The sequence below is a fragment of the Rhinopithecus roxellana genome, chromosome 21, assembly GCF_007565055.1.
Source record: "Rhinopithecus roxellana isolate Shanxi Qingling chromosome 21, ASM756505v1, whole genome shotgun sequence".
Lineage (NCBI taxonomy): Eukaryota > Metazoa > Chordata > Mammalia > Primates > Cercopithecidae > Rhinopithecus > Rhinopithecus roxellana.
Genome location: NC_044569.1, coordinates 5,811,919 through 5,833,785, shown reverse-complemented (window position 1 = coordinate 5,833,785; position 21,867 = coordinate 5,811,919). Strand labels below are relative to the sequence as shown.

At 42.0% G+C, this 21,867-nt stretch overlaps 1 protein-coding gene and 1 pseudogene across 2 annotated transcripts in view; one reads left to right on the top strand and one right to left on the bottom strand.

Moving 5' to 3' along the window:
* Positions 1-2,289: 2,289 nt before the first annotated feature.
* SEH1L (SEH1 like nucleoporin) overlaps positions 2,290-21,867 on the bottom strand; it is a 39,239-nt gene continuing 19,661 nt past the window's right edge. The window contains exons 5-9 of one of the 2 annotated variants that reach the window (XM_030925762.1): positions 17,095-17,193; positions 8,784-8,924; positions 7,465-7,622; positions 5,637-5,787; positions 2,290-2,964 (exon numbers count right to left, since the gene is read on the bottom strand). In XM_030925762.1, the coding sequence (XP_030781622.1) occupies positions 2,769-2,964; positions 5,637-5,787; positions 7,465-7,622; positions 8,784-8,924; positions 17,095-17,193 (745 nt within the window). In that variant the 3' untranslated portion in view covers positions 2,290-2,768. Of the gene's footprint in view, positions 4,589-5,636; positions 5,788-7,464; positions 7,623-8,783; positions 8,925-17,094; positions 17,194-21,867 lie in introns of both variants that reach the window. The other variant, XM_030925763.1, reaches the window with a different exon arrangement.
* LOC104672035 lies at positions 9,881-10,493 on the top strand (annotated as a pseudogene).

Genomic DNA, 21,867 nt, shown 5'->3' with positions numbered 1-21,867 from the left:
AAGACAGCCTGGACTCTGAAGCCAGGCTGCCTGGATCGGAATCCTGGCTCTACCTCCCTCTTCCAAACTGTGCAGCCTTGGGCAAGTAGCTTTAACCTGCTGGTATCCTTGTCTGTAAAAAGGGGATAAAGCATTTGCCTCAGAGGCTTGCTGAGAGAATTTAAAGCTACTCCTGTAAGGTATGTAGAAAAGTACTGGCTCATGGCAATACTCAGCAAACATTAGCTATTATCTTATACCTCAGTATCTCACCTCACATGCCGACTGGAAAGGAGCAACAGAACTCCCACCGTGATTTCCAAACCTCTTCAGACACTGAGTAGAGCCCACAGAGGCCCCATGACCAGGGTGCCTCCCAGGGAATTAGAAGTGAGGCGTATCCAGTTTTAAGTTCAGACATCTCTCAGCTCCCCTTTTACCAACTGCTTAAAGTGGTATGCCTCAGCCACCAATACTCAAAACCTTCTCCCATGTAACCACAAGGTATGATTCCAGATTAATGTCCCACTAGTTCCCTAAATGAACCAGACTGTTACTTATATCCTATTCTGTAAACACACCCCTACCCTCTTTTACCTATTGAAATCAGACATCCCTTCCAAATTCTGCCAGCTCAAATAACTTGTCTTTTATGCCTACTATACAATTTCTACCATTATTACAAAGCTGAAGCCATTACCTTTTGTAAATTCTAGAAATGCCTTCTCCCACGAGTATAAGTTTGTGTGCACACTACCTTTCTATTTTTTTTTTTTTTTTTTTTTTGAGGCGGAGTCTCGCTCTGTCGTCCGGACTGGAGTGCAGTGGCCAGATCTCAGCACACTGCAAGCTCCGCCTCCCGGGTTTACGCCATTCTCCTGCCTCAGCCTCCCGAGTAGCTGGGAGTACAGGCGCCCACCACCTCGCCCGGCTAGTTTTTGTATTTTTAGTAGAGACGGGGTTTCACGTAATCCCAGCACTTTGGGAGGCCGAGACGGGCGGATCACGAGGTCAGGAGATCGAGACCTTTCTATTTTTTTACATACAGTATCTTGCACATGGTAGATGCTCAGGATTCACTACATTAAATTGGAGAATGGTCTCAATTTCATTATCCCATTCTTACCCCAGGTACCTCTATGACTGAAAGCTCAAAGACATGCCTTCTCATTCTGAGTTAGATTCAGCATTAAGATTTCTTGTTTGATCCTCCATAAGGCTACAAGCCTAGCAAGTCAATTAACCAGAGGAAGACCTTTGAGAATAATCTGAGATATTTACATAGAAATGCTAACTTTAGAGACAAAACACTTTGATGATTAGACAATAAAACTCCAATGTTCCTTAAACTAAAATGAATAGGCTAGGTGAGGTGGCTCACGCCTATAATCCCAGCACTTTGAGAGGCCAAGGTGGGATGACGGATTGAGCCTAGGAGTTTGAGACCAGCCTGGGCAAAAACTGAGACCCCTCACTACGAAAAAATAAAAAAAAAAAATAGCCAGACCACGGTGGTGTGCACCTGCGGTCCAAGCTACTCAAGAGACTGAGGTCAGGGGATCGCTTGAGTCCGGGAGTTCAAGCCTGCAGTGAGCCATGATCATGCCACTACACTCTAGCCTGGGCAACAGCATGAGACCCTGTCTTAAAAAATAAAAAATAATAAAATAAAAAGAATAGCTCTTAATCCTTTGCATATTAAGAAGTACTAGAGATATAACAGTATTCAAGGAAAGGCATCTTTGACAATTAGAATAGTTATAACAATTATGTCACCTATGTGATTACCTGATAAGACACATGAAATAATGTTCAGAAGACCTCTCTCTCTCTAGCCCTGATAAAAGGTTAAACCCTTCACAATTTCTGACAGAACTGAAACAACAAGCATATTACTAGTTTTAACCATTTTACCACAATTTCTATCAAGTACATTCTCATCTTAAAATATTTTAGAAAATATTCTAATGTTGACTAACTAGGTTGAAAGTCAATTATCTGTGCATTCTAAATGTTAGTCTACATACTGACTTTCTACCTTTTAAATAAATGTAGTATTTTTGCTCACACCTCCTAATTTTTGTTTGTTTGGGTTTTTTGTGAGATAGTGAAAGGAGAGTAAGCCTTAGCAACTATCTTAAATAAAATACATTCTGTTTTTGTAAGGCAAGAGATTTGTGTATTTTAAAATACATTTTATTACACAACCTACTTGGATAATAATTACAAAAGCTTTAAACAGTAATTCCAAGTAGTGAAAGGCAATTTCCTTTAAAAAAAAAAAAAAAAAAAAAGACCAAAAACTCCACATTGGGTTTTGCTGCTTTGTACACAGGAATGATTTATTTTACATACTAGTCAGTTGCAACATTAGCCTGTAAAATGAAATCCATTTTCTAAGATCTCAAAGACAATCAACTTCATAAGAATATGCTTTCACATTAGCCAGTCTGATAAAGCATACACAACTTAAGACTATGGTAACAGTTCAAAATAAAATTTACAAAACAGGCACTTTGAAGTCAGCTACTGTGTGTAACTTCACAGTTAACGTTACTTGGACATGTCTCATTTCATCAAAGGTTATCACCCAGTGAAGCAAACGTTCCTTTGATGGAGACGCACAAACAGATTTAGGTTCGAAACACCGTATTCCAGTTGTAATACATGCAAGACAGACCCTAAGTTAGAAAAATCTTCTGAAAGAAAGTGAAGAAAAACAAAAAGCAGCCAGAAATGAAAGCATTTACAAGCACTTGAATAAGGCCTTTCAATGTTAAATCAGTGTTTTAAACCCCTTCATTCTCAGGTAAGGGATTAAGAGGCCGAGAGAGATATCGTCTGCGAGGGTGAGGATACTGGAGGTTGGCAGTGTCAGCATCGCAAGAGTGCTCTACCAGAGGAGGAGGAGGAGGAGGAAGGAGCTGGGCATAACTGGACCATCTCGATCCAGCCCGTGGGGAATCCAGAGGGGGAAAGAAATACCTGAAACAATGAAGACAGGAACAAAACACCGAACAAAACAAAAACAGAAAAAAAAAAAAAAAAAAACACAAGAAAAAGAGAAAAGTAGTAAATACAAAGAGAACCAAAGAGGAGAAAACACATGCTAGAAAAAAAAAAAAAAAAGCTTTAGTATATTCATGCCAAAACTAACAGAACATAATAGCACAAATCAAGACCCCTACTCAAATCAAGATTGCTTAAGCAAATATAGAAACTTGAAAGGAATACAATCTGTTAAACTTAAAATGTCAAAAAAAATCAATACAAATGTTACAAAGAAAAACATTAATTTTATAAATTCAAAACATTTTCTAATCTCTCAGAAATATCTGATGCTATTCTGTACATTTACAAATCTAGTCAGTTTTTTTCTCTTAAGCAATGGTTCACTCACAACAGCAGCAAGCACACATTTTTTTTAGTGCATACATGATACTGGGAACACACACAGTATGGCTGGCTACTGCAACATGCGTTTGAAGAACTACAAACATTGAACACTTATTTTTCTGCAAAAGCCTTAGAATAGCTACCAAATTTTGATAAGTGAAAGGACTCACAGAATGACTGTGCCCTACTGTTACTCTTCTTCCATTTTGTAACTTACCAATGATACTTACACATTTTAGCAAGCTTAAATATTTATACGTTTGTTATCAAGGTCAGAGCTTTACAGGATATGAACTAATTTAAACAGCCAACTAAATTAAGAAAATCTTGAGACATGGAATGCTGATATTAATGTACATGCACAATTTTAGTAAAATTTTAATGGCTTCTCTTAATAGTGTGTGTCCAAATTTCGATTTGAAGGAAACTAAGCCATGGAATAAACAACACCATAAAAATATACAAATGTATATAAGAAACATTTATCTCTTTAGTGACTATGAATCAAAAACTTATAAAGAAGTGTTTCCATCTTACTTCCAAATTGTAAATGAAACCATACCAATGCTTAACCTGGCTACAATTGTACAGTCGAGCTCCTTTCCTTTACTATTACTACTTCGCTAATGCACTCCTTTACTAATATTCTTTAAATGCCACAAGGAAATGACAGAGGTGTACTGAATATCATGTATAAAACAATTCTACAAAAAGTAAATCACTCAAAACAATCTTTATAAAAAATATTTATTCAATCTTCAAAATAAAATTATAAAAGTTCATCATTTTAAGCTGTTTTAAGAAAGCAAAAGAAATATGTCTATATTTTCCAAATGAAATAAAGTGGTATTTCCCCTCCTCCCAACTACTTAGATAAGAATGGTAACAACCCTTTTAATCTTGAAACCCAAATTAGTTTCAGGATTATTTCAAAACATTGTTTTGGTGACAACGTCTCAACAGAAAGCCTCTCCATTTATATTTCAAAAGTTTCAAATAGTGTCAATAAACTGACTAATACAAAAAAATATACACTGTATTTTTAAAGGCCTTTTGGATTGCGTTTAGTAGTAAGCAGGCTGCTGGTGTATCTTGGGAGAGGTCAAACGGCGCTGGGGAAGGGGAAAAGGAGCTCGCTTTCCATTCCTGTGTGCATGCAACAAGCAGCAAAACAGCAAAGTTACTCCAGTTAGCTTGTACTCAGCTGTGCTTTCTGTTAAAGGACATAATACAAATGGAAAAGGGAAATGCATCACAGATCTAACACAGATGGTTATTGGCACAATAAGAATACAGATCAAAAAACAGAAGCTATTTACAAAAGAAAATATGCAGTACAGGCAGTGACCAAGAACCAGCCTTAAAAAATCAACTCTAATATTATTTGTTTCATGAAATAATCTTTATAATCTGGTATCTTCCACGGTAACCTGAAATTGTTTTGATGCACATACTTAAAACCTCAAAATCAAAAGCAGGACTTCTTTATAAAAACATAACAATATAAAAATAGTTGAAATTTTAAATACAATTTTCTTCTTTTATTTAGGATAACAACAGGATAACCACAGGACAGTCCATTAGGCTGTGTTTTGACGTTTCCTGAATTCTATTCCAAATTATTCACAAAGACATATTAAAATAATTTTATCTTACAAATTCACATATTTAAAATTTGAACATGAAAACAAAAGGGTGACTCTTTAGATGACATCAAATATTCCTTATTATGATACACAAGAATGTAACATATGCTAAATATTCTAAAAATCAATCTCAGGTTTTATTATTTCCTCTTATTTCCATTAAACTTTAAACACAAAAGCCAAATAATTTAATGTACTCTCTTCTAAAAAGCCTTAATAAATGTATTTTATTTAAAATTTCAGTTTGACCTAATGCAAAGACCACACTACAAGCAGTAAAAAACACTAATGTTCATTTAGACTAAAACCTTCACTATTAAACAAGATAATCTTCCTCTCACTGTTGCAGAAGTGAAGCTGAATCTTAAACCTGTAACATTTCTACCCACAGACCACTAAAGCTCCAGAATATGATGTAATGGCCTCATAACCTACCTGCAAATATGGCCAAGTAGCCATATACAGAGCTAACAAAATGAATCCTTAAATGCTAATATAATCACACGTGAACATTTCCACTCCATCATATAATCCAGGAAATCATCCACCTTAAGTACAGCTACCAGAATGATTTAAAACAAAGCGAATTTCTAGTTTTCCCATGAAACAGCCTACCTGCCAGCAGAAGATCCATTTAATGAATTCTGAAGACTTGGAATATTTGAACCTAGGGAAGGATTTGAGTTTCCCTGCTGAGAACTCCCATTGACTGGGCTCCCATTACCTTTCAAAATACCAGTACACTTCCAATTGTCCATATAATTAGCTGAAAGGAAAATAATCGAATACATTAACTTGAGTAATACCAATGCCTAAGGGCACAAATCTGTACCCATGTCCTTAAACTACAATTAAAGAAATGAGGGAGAGGCTAGGGGCTACATTTCTTTCAGGATAAACATTAAAGACACTTTTTAAATGAAAGACACATTATCGGCCGGGCGCGGTGGCTCAAGCCTGTAATCCCAGCACTTTGGGAGGCCGAGACGGGTGGATCACGAGGTCAGGAGATCGAGACCATCCTGGCTAACACGGTGAAACCCCGTCTCTACTAAAAATATAAAACAAAATTAGCCAGGAGTGGTGGCGGCGCCTGTAGTCCCAGCTACTCGGGAGGCTGAGGTAGGAGAATGGCGGGAACCCGGGAGGCGGAGCTTGCAGTGAGCTGAGATCCAGCCACTGCACTCCAGCCTGGGCCACAGAGCGAGACTCCGTCTCAAAAAAAAAAAAAAAGAAAGACACATTATCTTAGTATTAACAAATTTTTAGAAGTTTTCAAAGTATCAATAACTTTAAAAATATAAAGCTTTCACCATCCATGTTACAGATATTAGCAGAGACAATTTTCTGAGCTACCGTATTATCACATTATGAAATTAATATTAAAATCTCCATTATAATATTAAAGTCTTCATTATAATGAATTTCACTTACATATATATATAAGGTCATGAAGTTGTCTTCTTAATTATGCAAGTATAAGTTATATGGGTACCTAATGTCTTCTGAAATGGATGTAGGTAACAAAACCTTTGGAGATTGAGTAGCTTATCCAAAATGGCCTTATTAGTTTGAATGCAAAATTGGTCTCTGAAGACAATGAGCCCAAGAAAATCAAGTTGAGCAGCCTGCTGGGGAGCGTGGCAAGGTGGTCCTGACTGAAGCCCAGAGGCAGAAAATGACAGCAAAGCCCTTGAAATCAAATTACACTGAAGAAAGGAAGGTCTGAGCTGGTTTTGCCAAAGCCCAAAATCGAACATGGGAGGCCCTCAAGCTTACCCAAACTGCACTTTGGGAAACAGTAACTGCTAAAGGGTAAATAACCTAAGACAGCTATAATTTTAAATGGTAAGTATGGGACACCATTCATTATAGTGATGCACAAATCACAGAAATCTCTGCCCAACAGATAATCATCCAAAGAGAAGTGCAGAACCAGGCTACAGAGACCACAGTCAGTGTCAACTGTCCACACCTTCTCACTCACCCTGGCACTTGCAAAAAACTTACAATCAGGGCCCCAAGGCTCTTAACTTTTGCAAGCTGCACAGACAAAGCAGAGAAGATACTGAATTTTCTCCTATTAAGGACTGATTGTCTAAAGTAATTTATTAGATAAAATATGAGCGACTACAGTCCTAGCCTGAGTTTGTAGAGCAGTCATGTAAGGCACATATATGACAACTGCTATCTTTTTATTGGAGATATTGCATATTCTGTTGTAATTACTTTAGTTTTAAAAGTTGCTCTGTTCCATATAACTTGAAAAACAATTCAGTGATGAACTGCTATGAACTAAACTGGTGTTCGAAGTAACATAAATATGACAGTAAAAGTAACCGTCAAAGACCGTTTCTTAAAAATATTTCAGAGTTTACATTTTTAAGTAAAAACTCCAGAGCAGAAATATAAACCAACAATTACCCCTCCACTGAAATCTTACCTTTCCACAATCTCACACAGCCATCATCTCCTGAAGATGCTAGCACTGTTCCTGTTATATTCCAACTCACTCGCCAGACCTGAGAATTATGATGATCAAACTGAGCCACTATATGGATTTCAAACTTGGTTGGCCCACCAGAGGAAGTCAGTTCTTTCCTGTTAATAAAAAACATTTTCTGAGGCATTCTAAGCAAAGTTTTAAAATACACACACACACACACACACACACACTCACACACACATATAAAATTCTAAATTAATACAAGTGGTCTCACCACCACATCACTTTATAATAATGTACTCATCTGCATAAACCACACCTCTTGGCCCTTGAGCTGGGCCAATGTCATTTCCATTTAACTCGCCAAGACCTGGAGTGATCCCAGCACATAAACGGTATTCAGTGACTGTTTCATGGAAGAAAGAAACAACAAAACAGGATGATTTTATTCTCCCACACAAGGCCGAGGAATAAAACAGATGACAACAATTAATTTAAAAAGGCAGGGCAAGGCCAGGTGCGGTGGCTCACACCTGTAATCCCAGCACTTTGGGAGGCCAAGATGGACAGATCACTTGAGGCCAGGAGTTCAAGATCAGCCTGGCCAACATGGCGAAACCCCGTCCCTACTAAAAATACAAAATAAAAAATTAGCCAGGCGTGGTGGTGGGCACCTGTAGTCCCACCTACTCAGGAGGCTGAGGCACAAGAATTGCTTGAACCTGGCAGGTAGAGGTTGCAGTGAGCCAAGATCAAGTCACTGCCCTCCAGCCTGGGTGATGAAGTGAGACCTTGCCTCAAAAAAAAAAAAAAAAAAAAAAAAAAAAAGGCAGGGCAGCAAGTAGGAAAGAATGAAAGAACAGAAAGAAAAGAACTGAAATTCACAATTCAAAATTAAAGTTAAATATGTTATTCACAAGACTGCATCAATACTAATTTAGTTTTCCCTAAATAGACTGCCATTTGTCATTAAATATTTATAGAATATCAGTTATATTCAGAGAATTGTTAGTATTAGCCTAAATAAAGCACAATTAAGAGAATATAAATCTACTCCTTACTCAATTCCCCTTTCCAAAAACATATATTTATATATAAAATGTTCATTAAATAATCCATTCTTCGAAAATGACATTAATTTAAAAGTAACTGTAAAAGACCATTTTTAAAAAATATTTCAGAGTTTACATTTTTAAGTAAAACTTCCAGAGCAGAAATATAAACCAAATCATAGTTACCTCTACTCTCTCCTCCACAAACAAAGGTAATCAGGAGGCAAGAGTATTTTCAAATTCATAAATGCTTCGAAAACTCACCTCACAGGTTTTAATGTAAAAATTCTCACATCTTTGGTTGCTATTGCTAGAATATGGAAAGATCTTCCCAAGTTTGGAGCGAATGCAATATCATGAACAGGATCAGTGACTGTCATAAGAGTTTCAGCTTTTGCATATTTCCTAATGGAAAAAGAAACAATTTAAACATTTTAGAAATAAAATGTACAAAAATGCACACATCACTGCATCTCACCTTTTTCATACTGCTCACAATCATGTCGTGCTCACCTCTGTAGTGGGCTCCATAGTGTCCCCCAAAAGAATATGTCCAAGTCCTGACCCCCAGAACCTGTGAATGTGACCTTATTCAAAAAAAGGTCTTTGAAAACATAATTAAGGACCTCAGAATGACATCCTAGATTTAGGGTGAGTCCTAAATCCAATGTGCAGTAAGTATCCTTAAAAAAGAAGAGGAAAGACATGAAGACACAGAGGAGGCGACCATGTGAACACAGAGGCAGAGACTGGAGTTATGCTGCCACAAGGCAAAGAACTCCTGGAGCCAGCAGGAGCCGGACTAGACCAGGAAGGATTCTAGAGGAAGCACAGCCCCACCAACACCTTGATTTCAGACTTCCGGCCTCCAGAACTGAGGAAATACATTTCTGTGTTAAGACACCTAATTTGTGGTAATTTGTTATGGTAGCCCTAGGAAATCAATACAACCTCCCATGTTTCCTCCTTTGATAAAGTATATTGAGCTTGAAATAGTTTAATAAAAATTTAACTAGAATAAGGTCTTGGCTGGCCACAGTGGCTCACACCTGTAATCCCAGCATTTTGAGAGGCTGAAGTGGAAGAAATGCTTGAACCCAATAGTTCAAGACCAGCCTGGGCAACACAGCAAGACCCCATCTCTACAAAAAATACAAAAATAGCTGGGCATGGTGGTGCACACCTGTAATCCCAGCTACTCAGGAGGCTGAGGTGGGAGGATGGCTTGAGCCCAGGAGGCAGAGATTGCAGCGAGCCCAGGAGGCAGAGATTGCAGAGAGCTGAGATTACACCACTGCATTCCAGCCTGGGCAACACTGAGGCTCTATTGCAAAAAAAAAAAAAAAAAAAAGGAACCCAAGATGGCTGCACTCTTGCTGAGACATGTCGGTTGTCATTACCTCCAAGCCCACTTTAGCCCTCAGCTCTATATCAGAAATGCTGTTCCCTTGGGGACCACGGCAAAAGAAGAGATAAGAGCGGTTCTGGAATAAGAACACAGGTTCAAACCGTCCTGTGTCTCCCCACATCACTACCTACAGTTGGTCTCTTCCCATGGTGATGTCCATCTGCTGCCTGGCACTGGTATTGCTTTGAGTGCAGGTGTCTCTCTTTTTGGCATGTTGGCCCTGCTACTCCCTGGGAACTCTGAGTCTTATTTGGAACGCGTGAAGTCCCTGTGTCTGGGGCCAGCACTGATCCACACAGCTAAGTCTGCACTCGTCTTCCCTCTCACGTATCACACCTGGAATGGGATCCGACACTTGATGTGGGACCTAGGAAAAGACCTCAAGATTCCCCACCTACACCAGTCTGGGGCAGTTGTCCTGTTCTTACCGTGATGTCCTCTATGGGGCTGGCAGCCACGTGAAGAATGGAGGTTCCCAGCATCATCTTTCTACACGTAACATTCACCCATCTTTCTGTTTGTCATTCCTATCTCCAGCTGGGGAAAATTTCTCCTTATTTGTTTAGATCCTTTTGTACTTTCAGATCCCCGCTGAGCAGCACACTACCTTGTAGATTATAATCGTGGAAAAGGGTCTAGTTTTCCTCGTTTCTAAAAATGGGGTGGCTGCAAAAACTCCCCTTTTCTGCCCACAGCTGGCCTACTCGCGGCCTAGAAGCAGTTATTCTCTCTCCATACTGGGCTCTGATTTGTGCTGAGGGTCAGCTTTTGGCTCCTTCTTCCTGAAACAGTGGAAACAATGTCAGCTCTTGGCTTCTGCCCTGGGGATGGGGGATGAGGCTTTGGGTGCCACTGCCTGTGGGCTGCTGGCTTAAAGGGCAATTCTGTTCTTTGGTGAGAGCCCAGGCCATTAACACCTATGCAGTGTTATTGAAAGAAGAGAAGTGGGGGGAGGGGAATTAGTCTGTCCCAGCTAGAGGGAGATAAAGAGGGCTAGTTAGTTCTTGGAGCAGCTGCTTTTGAGAAAATATATAGCTTTTGACACAAGAAGAAAATCCAGAAAATTATCACTGAACATATTAATGGTTATTTCTTTTTCTTGGATTTCCAGAACAGCCTCTTAATTTTATACTTTCTCATCAAAGTCATGTACCATTTTTTGAAACTGAATTAAAATACTCATTTAAAAAAAAAAAAAAGAATAAGGTCTTGATTTATTAGCCACTGACATCTTTCTTAGGAAAAGAGTAATGCATTGTCTAAGTATTTGAGTGTAAATGAAAAAGTAAAGCTGGTAACAGGAATTGAGGTTTTCTCAGTTTTCCGTTTTTTTTTTGAGACAGAGTTTCGCTCTTGTGCTGGAGTGCAATGGTGCGATCTGGGCTCACTGAAACCTCCGCCTCCTGGGTTCAAGTGATTCTCCTGCCTCAGCCACCTGAGTAGCTGGGATTACATGTGTGCACCACTACGCCCGGCTAATTTTGTATTTTTAGTAGAGACGAGGTTTTACCATGTTGATCAGGCTGGTCTCGAACTCCTGACCTCAGGTGATCCACCTGCCTCTGCCTCCCAAAGTGCTGGGATTACAGGTGTGAGCCACTGCGCTCAGCAGGAATTGAGTTAAGTGATAATAAAAGGAAACTATGCAAAGGCTATTTCATCTTTGCAATTCTATTTCTTCACATATAAACACAGAATAAGAGGATAATGAAGGCAGTGGTAGATCAGAGTTTTCTACTAGGTTCTTCTAAGATTGAATATCCTGGACAGAACTGCAGCACGTTACCCTGAGTGTAGGAGACCGGGTGGAGAGATCTCCCCATCCCACCTTTCTACTACCTTCTTCTAAAACAGTGGCACTTCCAGGGTTTTGTGCTTGACCTTCTTTTCACCCCAACATTCTTCCTAAAATATCTACCAAGCTGGTCCACACCTCAAGCTTCTCTCCTTGACCTTTCTCACCCACCCAGTCACCCTAAGCAATCTCATCCACATCCTTGCTTCTATTGTGTGGTCTGCAGTAGCCTGGAAACTTCTGGGAAATTCAGAATCTCAGCCCCTTCCCGGGACCTATACAATCAGAATATGCATTTTTTTTTCTTTTTTGAGACGGAGTCTCACTCTGTCGCCCACGCTGGAGTGCAGTGGCGTGATCTCACCTCACCGCAAGCTCTACCTCCTGGGTCCACGCTATTCTCCTGCCTCAGCCTCTCGAGTAGCTGGGACTACAGGCGCCCGTCATCACGCCTGGCTAATTTTTTTTTTTTTTGTATTTTTTAGTAGAGACAGGGTTTCACCGTGTTAGCCAGGTCTCGATCTCCTGACCTCATGATCCACCTGCCTCGGCCTCCCAAAGTGCTGGGATTACAGGCGTGAGCCACTGCGCCCAGCCAGAATATGCATTTTAACAAGATCCCCAGATGATCCACACAGACACTGGAGTTTCTACACTCACGGTTTCAGTGCCTATAAACCAGTAATTCCTAAATCTATCCCCTGCAATTCAGGACCTTCTACCAAAGGCCAGAAATAGGACAGAGGGAGCTAAGAGCACACATGCTGCAGCCAGAACGTATTGGAATCCAGGCTGTAACTTGACCTTCAGCAAGAAATTCTCCATAAAGTGGGAGTAACACCAGGACTGTGGCAGAGAGATTCTAAGAGCCCCCATGACCCGCACCTCCTGGTGGTCACGGCCTCGTAAAGGCTCCTCTCCATGAGTGTGAGTGGGGCCCACGGTTTGTGTTCCACTCAGGGGAAGGAATGTGGCAAGGTGGTGGGACACTTGTGTGACTGCAAGGCACAAGCCTGTGACACCTGCCTTATGAGAAGACTCTCCCGCTTTCAGGCCTTGCAGAAGCAGCTGCCATGCTATGCTCTGAGGACACAAGGGAGGGTCTTGTGGCAGGAACACAAGTGCTGCCAACAACCAGGTGAGCGCCGAAGTGGAGTCTTTCCCAGTCTGGCCTGACTCTTGACCCACAGACACTGAAATACCGAATCTGTACTGTTTCGGCCACTGAGTGATAACGCTGCCGTGCAGCAACAGACAACTAATCTCAGCTGTTCTACCCATCTGCCTTCACACATTCTAACCTGGATGTTCCACAAGCACCTCAAACGTATGTCTGAAATAAACCGTGCTGACCACATTCACTCCCATCTCAACGAGTGGCACCACCATCAGCCAGGTCAGAAAGCAAGACTCACGTGACCTACGGCTAGTGCCTCCTAGACAAGTCTCCTTGGTCCCTCTTCATCCCACGCCACAGTGCATGTCCACATTCCACACCACCGTGGGCTACTGCGTTCATCCCTGAGTCCCTGCTCCCCATCCACACAGCTGCCAAAGGCATCTCCCTAAAAGGTAAATACAACCCTTGTAACTCTACTGGACCCTGCGAAAGTCCAAATGCTGCCAGGATGGAGACCAGACTTGGCAAGCAGCACTCTCCAAAATCTGCCTGCCCTGCTGGCCTGCCCCTCCCCTGCCTTAGCCTCCCCAGCTACCACCTCACCAGGCCCAACCCCGTGCCCTTGTCTTTGTTCCTGCCTCCTCTCTGCCTGCTGAACACCCTCTGTCTTTCAAGACTAATGCTCAAACATCATCAGCTCCCACCTGACACTTCTTGCCCTGCCAGGCAGGTACGTGCTGCCATCTCTAGCAGGTTACCATCCTCGTCCATATACTAGGTGCTGTGAGCTCCTTCAGGTCTTAATACAGTCCCTGCTGCTTATGAAATGTTGAAAAAGTTAGATTTTTTTTTCTTACCTGAGGCAAGCTATATATTGTAATTAATTAAGGTGGCTGGGCACGGTGGCTCATGCCTGTAATCCCAGCACTCTGGGAGACAGAGGCAGGAGGATCACCTGAGGTCGGGAGTTCGAGACCAGTCTGACTAACATGGAGAAACCCCCATCTCTACTAAAAATACAAAATTAGCTGGGTGTGGTGGCACACGCCTGTGATCCCAACTACTCGGGAGGCTGAGGCAGGAGAATCGCTTGAACCGGGGAGGCGGAGGTTACGGTGAGCCAAGATCGTGCCATTGCACTGCAGCCTGGGCAACAAGAACAAAACTTCTCCTCAAAAAAAATAAAAATAAAAACAATTAAGCTTATCTAAAGCGTCTCCTATCAGGAGGAGCCACATAAGACCCTCAGTGAGAGTGTGCACGAAAGGAATGAACAAAAAGACTTTGTTTCTGGCCCTGACTCTGCACCTTAGACTAGCCATTCACTCTGCTGGTCTCGGTTTCCTCATTTGTAAAATAGTGTAAATAAAAATCTGTCTCCCCTACTTACAAGGTGGTGGGTAGGATTCAAACTTCATAATACATATAAAAATGCCCCGTAACCTATAAAAACACATGGCACTTCTATCATCACTATCAATGCTAGATCTGTTTTAGTATTTTCACTCACAAATACATATAAGTGTATCAAACATCGGCTAATTTGGCAAATGTCTCCTGTCTACTAAATGGTGATACTACTTAGAAAAAGATAAACAGGCCGGGCGTGGTGGCTCACACCTGTAATCCCAGCACTTTGGAAGGCTGAGGTGGGCGGATCACAAGGTCACGAGATTGAGACCATCCTGGCCAACATGGTGAAACCCCATCTCTACTAAAAACACAAAAATTGGCCGGGCGCGGTGGCTCAAGCCTGTAATCCCAGCACTTTGGGAGGCCGAGGTGGGCGGATCACAAGGTCAGGAGATCGAGACCATCCTGGCTAACACGGTGAAACCCCGTCTCTACTAAAAAATACAAAAAACTAGCCGGGCGAGGTGGCGGGCGCCTGTAGTCCCAGCTACTCGGGAGGCTGAGGCAGGAGAGTGGCATGAACCCGGGAGGCGGAGCTTGCAGTGAGCTGAGATCTGGCCAGTGCATTCCAGCTTGGGTGACAGAGCGAGACTACGTCTAAAAAAAAAAAAAAAAAAAACACAAAAATTAGCTGGGCGTGGTGGCAGGAGCCTGTAGTCCCAGCTACTCAGGAGGCTGAGGCAGAGAATCACTTGAACTCGGGAGACAGAGGCTGCAGTGAGCCAAGATTGCGCCACTGCCCTCCAGCCTGGGCGACAGAGTGAGATTCTGTCTCAAAAAAAAAAAAAAATTAGGTAATTTCTATTTGCCTGTATTTTCTTTCAGAACTAACTGCAAGTTATTTACCTTTTCACTCAAATCTTATTTATGAAATACATTTTCTTTTCTTATGTTTTTGGATTTTCTTTTTGACACTGCTGGAGTGAAGTGGTACAATTTTGACCTACCGCAGCCTTGACCTCCCAGGCTCAGGTGATCCTCCCACCTCAGCCTCCCAAGTAGCTGGATCTACAGGCTAGCGCCACCATCCCCACAGCTAATTTTTGTACTTTTTGTAGCAAAAGGGTTTCACCATGTTGTCCAGGCTGGTCTTGAATTCCTAGACTCAAGTGACCCAGCCACCTCGGCCTCCCAAAGTAAGTGCTGGGACTGCAGGCATGAGTCACCTCCCCTGGCCAATGACACACCTTTTTAAGTTTCGGGCGTATGTCTACATATTAATTCTGCTCAGCTGAGGTTGAAATTTACTTAACAAGCCCAACACTTCATGAAGCCTCTATAAAATGTGCCATTAATAGGGCTCATAGCTTTCACAGCTTAAAAAACCATGAAAATCTCTAAGACCATTTCCCATCACGGCAGCACGTTCTACTGGACGGCACTGTTGAAGACCAAGCCTCTCTGCAGACATCAAAAATCTAGGAAGGCAGAAGGTATAAGATCTCCTTGGCAACTCAGATGGTAACATTTGGAATTGCAGAGTCCACGGGAGTAACACTAGTTCCTTCTCTAATGCTGGCCCTGCCTAAGATCTGACTATTAGACCCAAGAATTTTGTCTAGTACCTGTGAAACCCATCTGATCACGTGACAGGTGCTCTCGTCTCCCGTAAGGCTGAGTAGTGTGCCTCTAAGACAGTGTTTTTGGCTCTCAGAAGCTTTGCAGACACTTGTATCTCAGCATGACCAAAATTAACTTCCCTTCACATGCTGCTACACTCTACCCAAATCTGCCTTGTTCCCAGAGTTCCTTATCTCAAGAAATTACACAAATTGAAATTACACACTTAGGCCAGAATCTTAGAAATCATTTTAACACTTGCTTCCTTCTCCTTCAATTCTCATATCCAATCAATCACCAGATCCTATTGATTCCACTTCTCAATTATTCTCAAGTTGTCCACTTACCTCCATGCCACTGCTACTACTATCCCAAAGCCACATACTCCCCTACCTGGACTGTCTTCACAGCATCCAAGCCCTGAACCCACCATGTTTCCCTCCAACATACCTGTCACATCTATGGAAGATCCATCTGATCCCATTAGTCCCTATTCACATTACCTGTAAGATAAAACTGAAACACTGGACACTACTTCTTATAGATACAAGTCTTGCCTATTTCTCTCCACACTCACTTTTGCCCAGTATGTTCCAAGCACAGTATAAATATACTCCCTCTCTGTTGCTCACAGGCCTTACCACACGCAGTTTTCTCCACCAGGAGTGCTTCTGCCCTCTGTCTGGCTAACTTCTATTCATCCTATAGGTCATCTTCCAGGTGAACCTTCCTAGTCCCTAAACCAGATTAGGCTCCCCAGGTGTAAGCTCTTTAGCACCCTGATTCTTCCACTTCATAAAATTCATCACTGTTTTTTACTATGATTGTTTCACTGCAAGATGGTAAGTACTGGGAGATCAATTACCTTCCCCCCCCCCCTTTTTTTTTTTTTTTTGAGGCAGAGTTTTGCTCTTGCTGCCCAGTCTGGAGTGCAATAGCACGATCTCAGCTCACGGCAACTTCCGCCTCCCAGGTGCAAGTGATTCTCCTGCCTCAGCCTCCTGAGTAGCTGGGATTACAGGCACCTGCCACCACGCCCGGCTAATTGTTTGTATTTTTAGTAGACCCGGGGTTTCACTGTATTGGCCAGGCTGGTCTACCTTCTCCTCTTTATCACTCATGCCTGTACTATCACAGCCTAGCACAGAACTTGGTATATTATAGTAAATCAGCAAACACATGACGAGTGATACATAATTTTGTAAATGAATAAAGAAATAACATTTTAAAAAACTGAAATGCAATTCTGAACGATTATTAAAACCAAAGCAGGACTGACCTGGTGTTTTCATTATATTCAAAAATCTGAACCTTGGCCATTGCGTTGGGGCTACTGTCATCACTTCCTACAGCGATCATGGGGGAATGAGCTCGAGAGCTAGAAACGGAGAGAAAGAACATTTTAGGTAACAAAAGAAGTACTTCAGAGAATGAACACACTGGAGGCAAGCAGTCACCCAGCTTACAGTCAGCCTGTCCCTACTAGTGACATGTAGGTCTCTGCCACACTGCTGACATGGCCACACTGCAAGTGTGCGCACTTAGAATGGCACACATGGGAACTGAGGATTCCATCCTTATGAACTGTGTTTAGCATGTTCTTACGGCTCAGATAGAAAGGAGCTCTTTGCCTGAAAGAAAGCTTTCAAGCATTCAACTTATTTTTAAAAAATACTTAAGAGGTCTTAGTAATTTTTCCTCCTGAAATTTTTGGTCATTAACTATGAAACAAAAAGTTACCCTACTGTGACTAACTTCATGACAAAAAGATTTTAAGTGCTTTGACAAAAAGAAGAAAGACTCAGGCAGGGTGGCTCATGCCTGTAATCCCGGCATTTTGAGAGGCTGAGACGAGAGGATCACTTGAGGCCAGAAGTTCAAGAAGAGCCTAGGCAACATAATGAGACCCTGTCTCTACAGAAGAAAAGTTTTTTCATTAGCCTGTTGTGGTGGCGTGGGCCTTTTGTCTCAGCTACTTAGGAGCTGAGGCAGGACGATCGCTTGAGCCCGGGAGTTGGAGGCTGCAGTGAGCTATGATCGTGTCATGGCACTCTAGCCTGGGCAACAGAGTGAGAGCCTCTTTCAAAAAACAACAGCAGATGGACACAGGAAAAGTGGAAAAGACTGCCCCTGCAGAAGTCGTGATCCCACATCATCCCCCCGCCAGACTCATCTGGGGCCAACCTCATTTTGAAAGAGCAAAAGGCCAGCAATGAAAGACTGGCCTCCTGAACTAACAGCCGAACGACTTTTTAATTTCCATGCCTAATTAATGTAATTTCCTTTGCCTCCCTCATCCAGATCAACATCTCTGTGAACCTGGCACCCTTGCTTAATCTTTAGCCTCAATATTGTGAACTACTGACCTCTTAAAGCTAAAAACAAAATGTGGTAACTGATAAAAAATTTTAGTTCTTTATTACTAAAGCTTCAGGTAATTAGATCAAATTATCTAATTAAGAAAATTACCAGGCAAACTACAAAATGCTACAGTAATAAAATAAAATTATAAGTGATTGATAATTTTTGGCCATTCAAAGAGACGTAAATTCCACAGCAAATTTCTGTATCTCACAAACTTCCTTCTGCTTTTTTTTTCCTGTTTTTTTGAGACAGAGCACCGCTCTGTCACCCAGGCTGGAGTGCAGGGGCAAGATCTCTGATCACTGCAACCTCCACCTCCTGGGTTCAAGTGATTCTCCTGCCTCAGCCTCCTGAGTAGCTGGGATTACAGGCGTGAACCACCACACCCGGCCACAAACTTCCTTTTTCAGTGTTCTACAAATACTTAGTTTTGTTTTTATAACATTAATAGTGTGAATGAGGACCAAAAGTACATTTATAGTAACATATTCTAAATTACTAAAAACGTAAGTTTTGTGGGTTTTTTTTTTTTTTTGAGACAGTCTTGCTCTGTCACCAGGCTGGAGTGCAGTGGCGCAATCTCGGTTCACTGCAACCTCCGTCTCCTAGGTTCAAGTGATTCTCGTGCCTCAGCCTCCTGAGTGGCTGGGATTGCAGGCGCGCACCACCACACCCAGCTAATTTTTGTATTTTTAGTAGAGATGGGGTTTCACCACATTGGCCAAGATGGTCTCGATCTCCTGACCTCGTGATCTGCCCACCTCGGCCTCCCAAAGTGATGGAATTACAGGCATAAGCCACCACGCCCGGCCAAGACTTTTTTTTTTAATTGAGATTGGAGTCTCACTATGTTGCCCAGGCTGGACTTTAACTCCTGGGCTCAAGTAATCCTCCTCCTAAGTAGCTGAAACTATGGGCGTGCACCACCACACCCAGTTAAAAAACATTAAGATTTTAAAAATTCTTTGTTTGGTGTGTTTTGCTTTTTTTTTTTTTTTTTTGGCGTGGGGGCAGGGGGTGGGGGTACAGAGTTTTGCTTTTGTTGTCCAGGCTGGAGTGCAATGTTGCGATTTCGCAACTTCCACCTCCCAGGTTCAATGATTCTCCTGCCTCAGCCTCCTGAGTAGCTAGCATTACAGGCATGTGGCACCAAATCCAGCTAATTTTGTATTTTTAGTAGAGAGGGGTTTTCTCCATGTTGGACAGACTGGTCTCCAACTCCCAACTTCAGGTGATCTGCCCACCTCAGCCTCCCAAAGTGCTGGAATTACAGGCGTGAGCCACCGTGCCCGGCCTTAAAAATATTTTTAAATCCAGTCATGAAATGTCCAGACAGCAACTTGAATTGAGGATTACCTCAATTGTACAACCAGATATAAGATATTCACATTTAAACCACTTTCTAAGTATGATTCACAGCTAAACAGTGAGAAAAACCATCTAGCTTTCTGACTGAATAGTGTAGACAGATCACCTGGATCTCTGCCTCCCTCCTAAACCCCACTGAAATGATGAAATAGTATTATCATACTGGGCTAGAAATCTAGAAAGAGTGGCATCAGAAATCAAGAAACTTGCAGGGTTTCCAGGAAGTCAGGAAGCAGATCAGACTGAGAAAGAAAATACAAAGGAAAAAAGAGCCCATATCACCATCAGTAAGTAGAAAATTGCAGAAGGTTGGCCGGGCGCGGTGGCTCACGCCTGTAATCCCAGCACTTTGGGAGGCCGAGACGGGCGGATCACAAAGTCAGGAGATCGAGACCATCCTGGCTAACACGGTGAAACCCCGTCTCTACTAAAAACACAAAAAAATTAGCTAGGCGTGGTGGCAGGTGCCTGTGGTCCCAGCTACTCAGGAGGCTGAGGCAGGAGAATGGCGTGAACCTGAGAGGCGGAGCTTGCAGTGAGCTGAGATCGTGCTACTGCACTCCAGCCTGGGCGACAGAGACTCCGTCTCAAAAAAAAAAAGAAAATTCCAGAAGATCTAACCTCCAATTAATAAATGCAAAGAATAGAATCGAGTCATGGACAATCATGGAGTGATTTGGTCAAAAAACACTGTCTTAGTGAGACAATTAGAACTTGAAAGAGAAAAGTTAAGAGCTGGAAATAAAGGAGTACTCCAAAACCAACGGGGAAAGGGGCAGGGAAGAAGAAAATACGTTCAAATGGTTTGTCGTGATCAATGGAAAATCTTTCTTGCTTTGTGAGTTTGAGGGTGCCCCGGCCTGCTCTTGGCTCACACATCCTTAGGAAACCCTGCCGACCCACTCCACGCCCTCCACAAAATGCAGTCAGCCTCCCTAGTGGAGCGAGTAAGTTGTTAACCCAGCAGAGCACCCAGCAGGAGAAAAATGCCAATACCAGTTTTCTCCACTAGCAGTAACAGTCACTCACTCATAAATACAAATAAGCAAAGACCAGCGGACACCAAAGAAAAACAAGCAGTGCAGAAGATAAAGACCAAGGTACATGAAAAGGACTGATCTTTGAGAAAACACATATAGCCAGCCAATCCTCATTATTTAGAGATTCTGCATTTGTAAACTGGCCTAAAATTTATTTGTAACCATAAAACCCAATTCTCTCAGGCTTTTTTTATTATTTTTTTTTCTCTTTGTTGAGACAGAGTCACACTCTGTTGCCCAGGCTGGAGTACAGTGGCACGATCTCATTGCAACCTTCACCTCCAGGGTTCAAGCAATTCTCCTGCCTCAGCCTCCTGAGTAGCTGGGATTACTGGCGCACACCACTACGCCCAGCTAATTTTTGAATTTTTAGTAGAAACAGTGTTTTGCCATGTTGGCCAGGCTGGTCTCAAACTCCTGACTTGAAGTGATCCGCCCACCTCGGCCTCCCAAAGTGCTAGGCTTACAGGCATGAGCCACCGTGCCCGGCCCAGGCTTTCATGGTCATTGATTGGCAGGTACAAAGCAGCTCTGCAAAAAAATCCAGTTGCCTGATGCACAGTTTCCCAGCAGAGATGCCTTCTTCCTTTGGCTCTCACTGGTAAACGAATGTCCTTTTCACAGTCTAGTCAGTTCACCTCACGTTTTTCACATTTTTGTGCTATTTAAAAGTGATTTCACAGTTTAAAATGCCGTGGATGCTGCTGAAGCGCTGTCTAGTGTTCCTAAACATAGGAAGGCCGGGATGTGCTTTATGGAGAAAATATGTATATTCAAAATGCCTTGTTCAGGCCTGAGTAGTTTGTGTTGTTGGCTGTGAGTTCGATGTTAATGAATCAACAACATATAAGTTACCTTTAAAAAGAAAGACAGACAAAAAGGTTATATACGGATCAGTTGACAGAAATGTAGTGAGAGACTTGTGGAAAGCCTGTATTTCCCCCGGGAGCAATTCAGTATCCAGTATTAGCTAATTCAGTGTTCATGGCAACTTTATAGAACATAGCCAGGGCAAATGATAATTGACTGTAATTCAGCGAACAAATGCAAATTTTAAAAAATCCTAACTAGGAACCACAGGGAAATAGTGTAATCCATGTAACAAAAGCTGACTGGTATAAAAAAGAAGTAATCAGAGAAAAAGAAAGTCTGAACAATTAAAAATGATTGCCATTCACACAAAAATTCAGTGATGGGATAAAATGTATACCTGGAGAACAAAGTGGAGATCTGAGAGATGGAGTACTAAATCTCCGAACAATTTTTTTTAAATGGAGAGT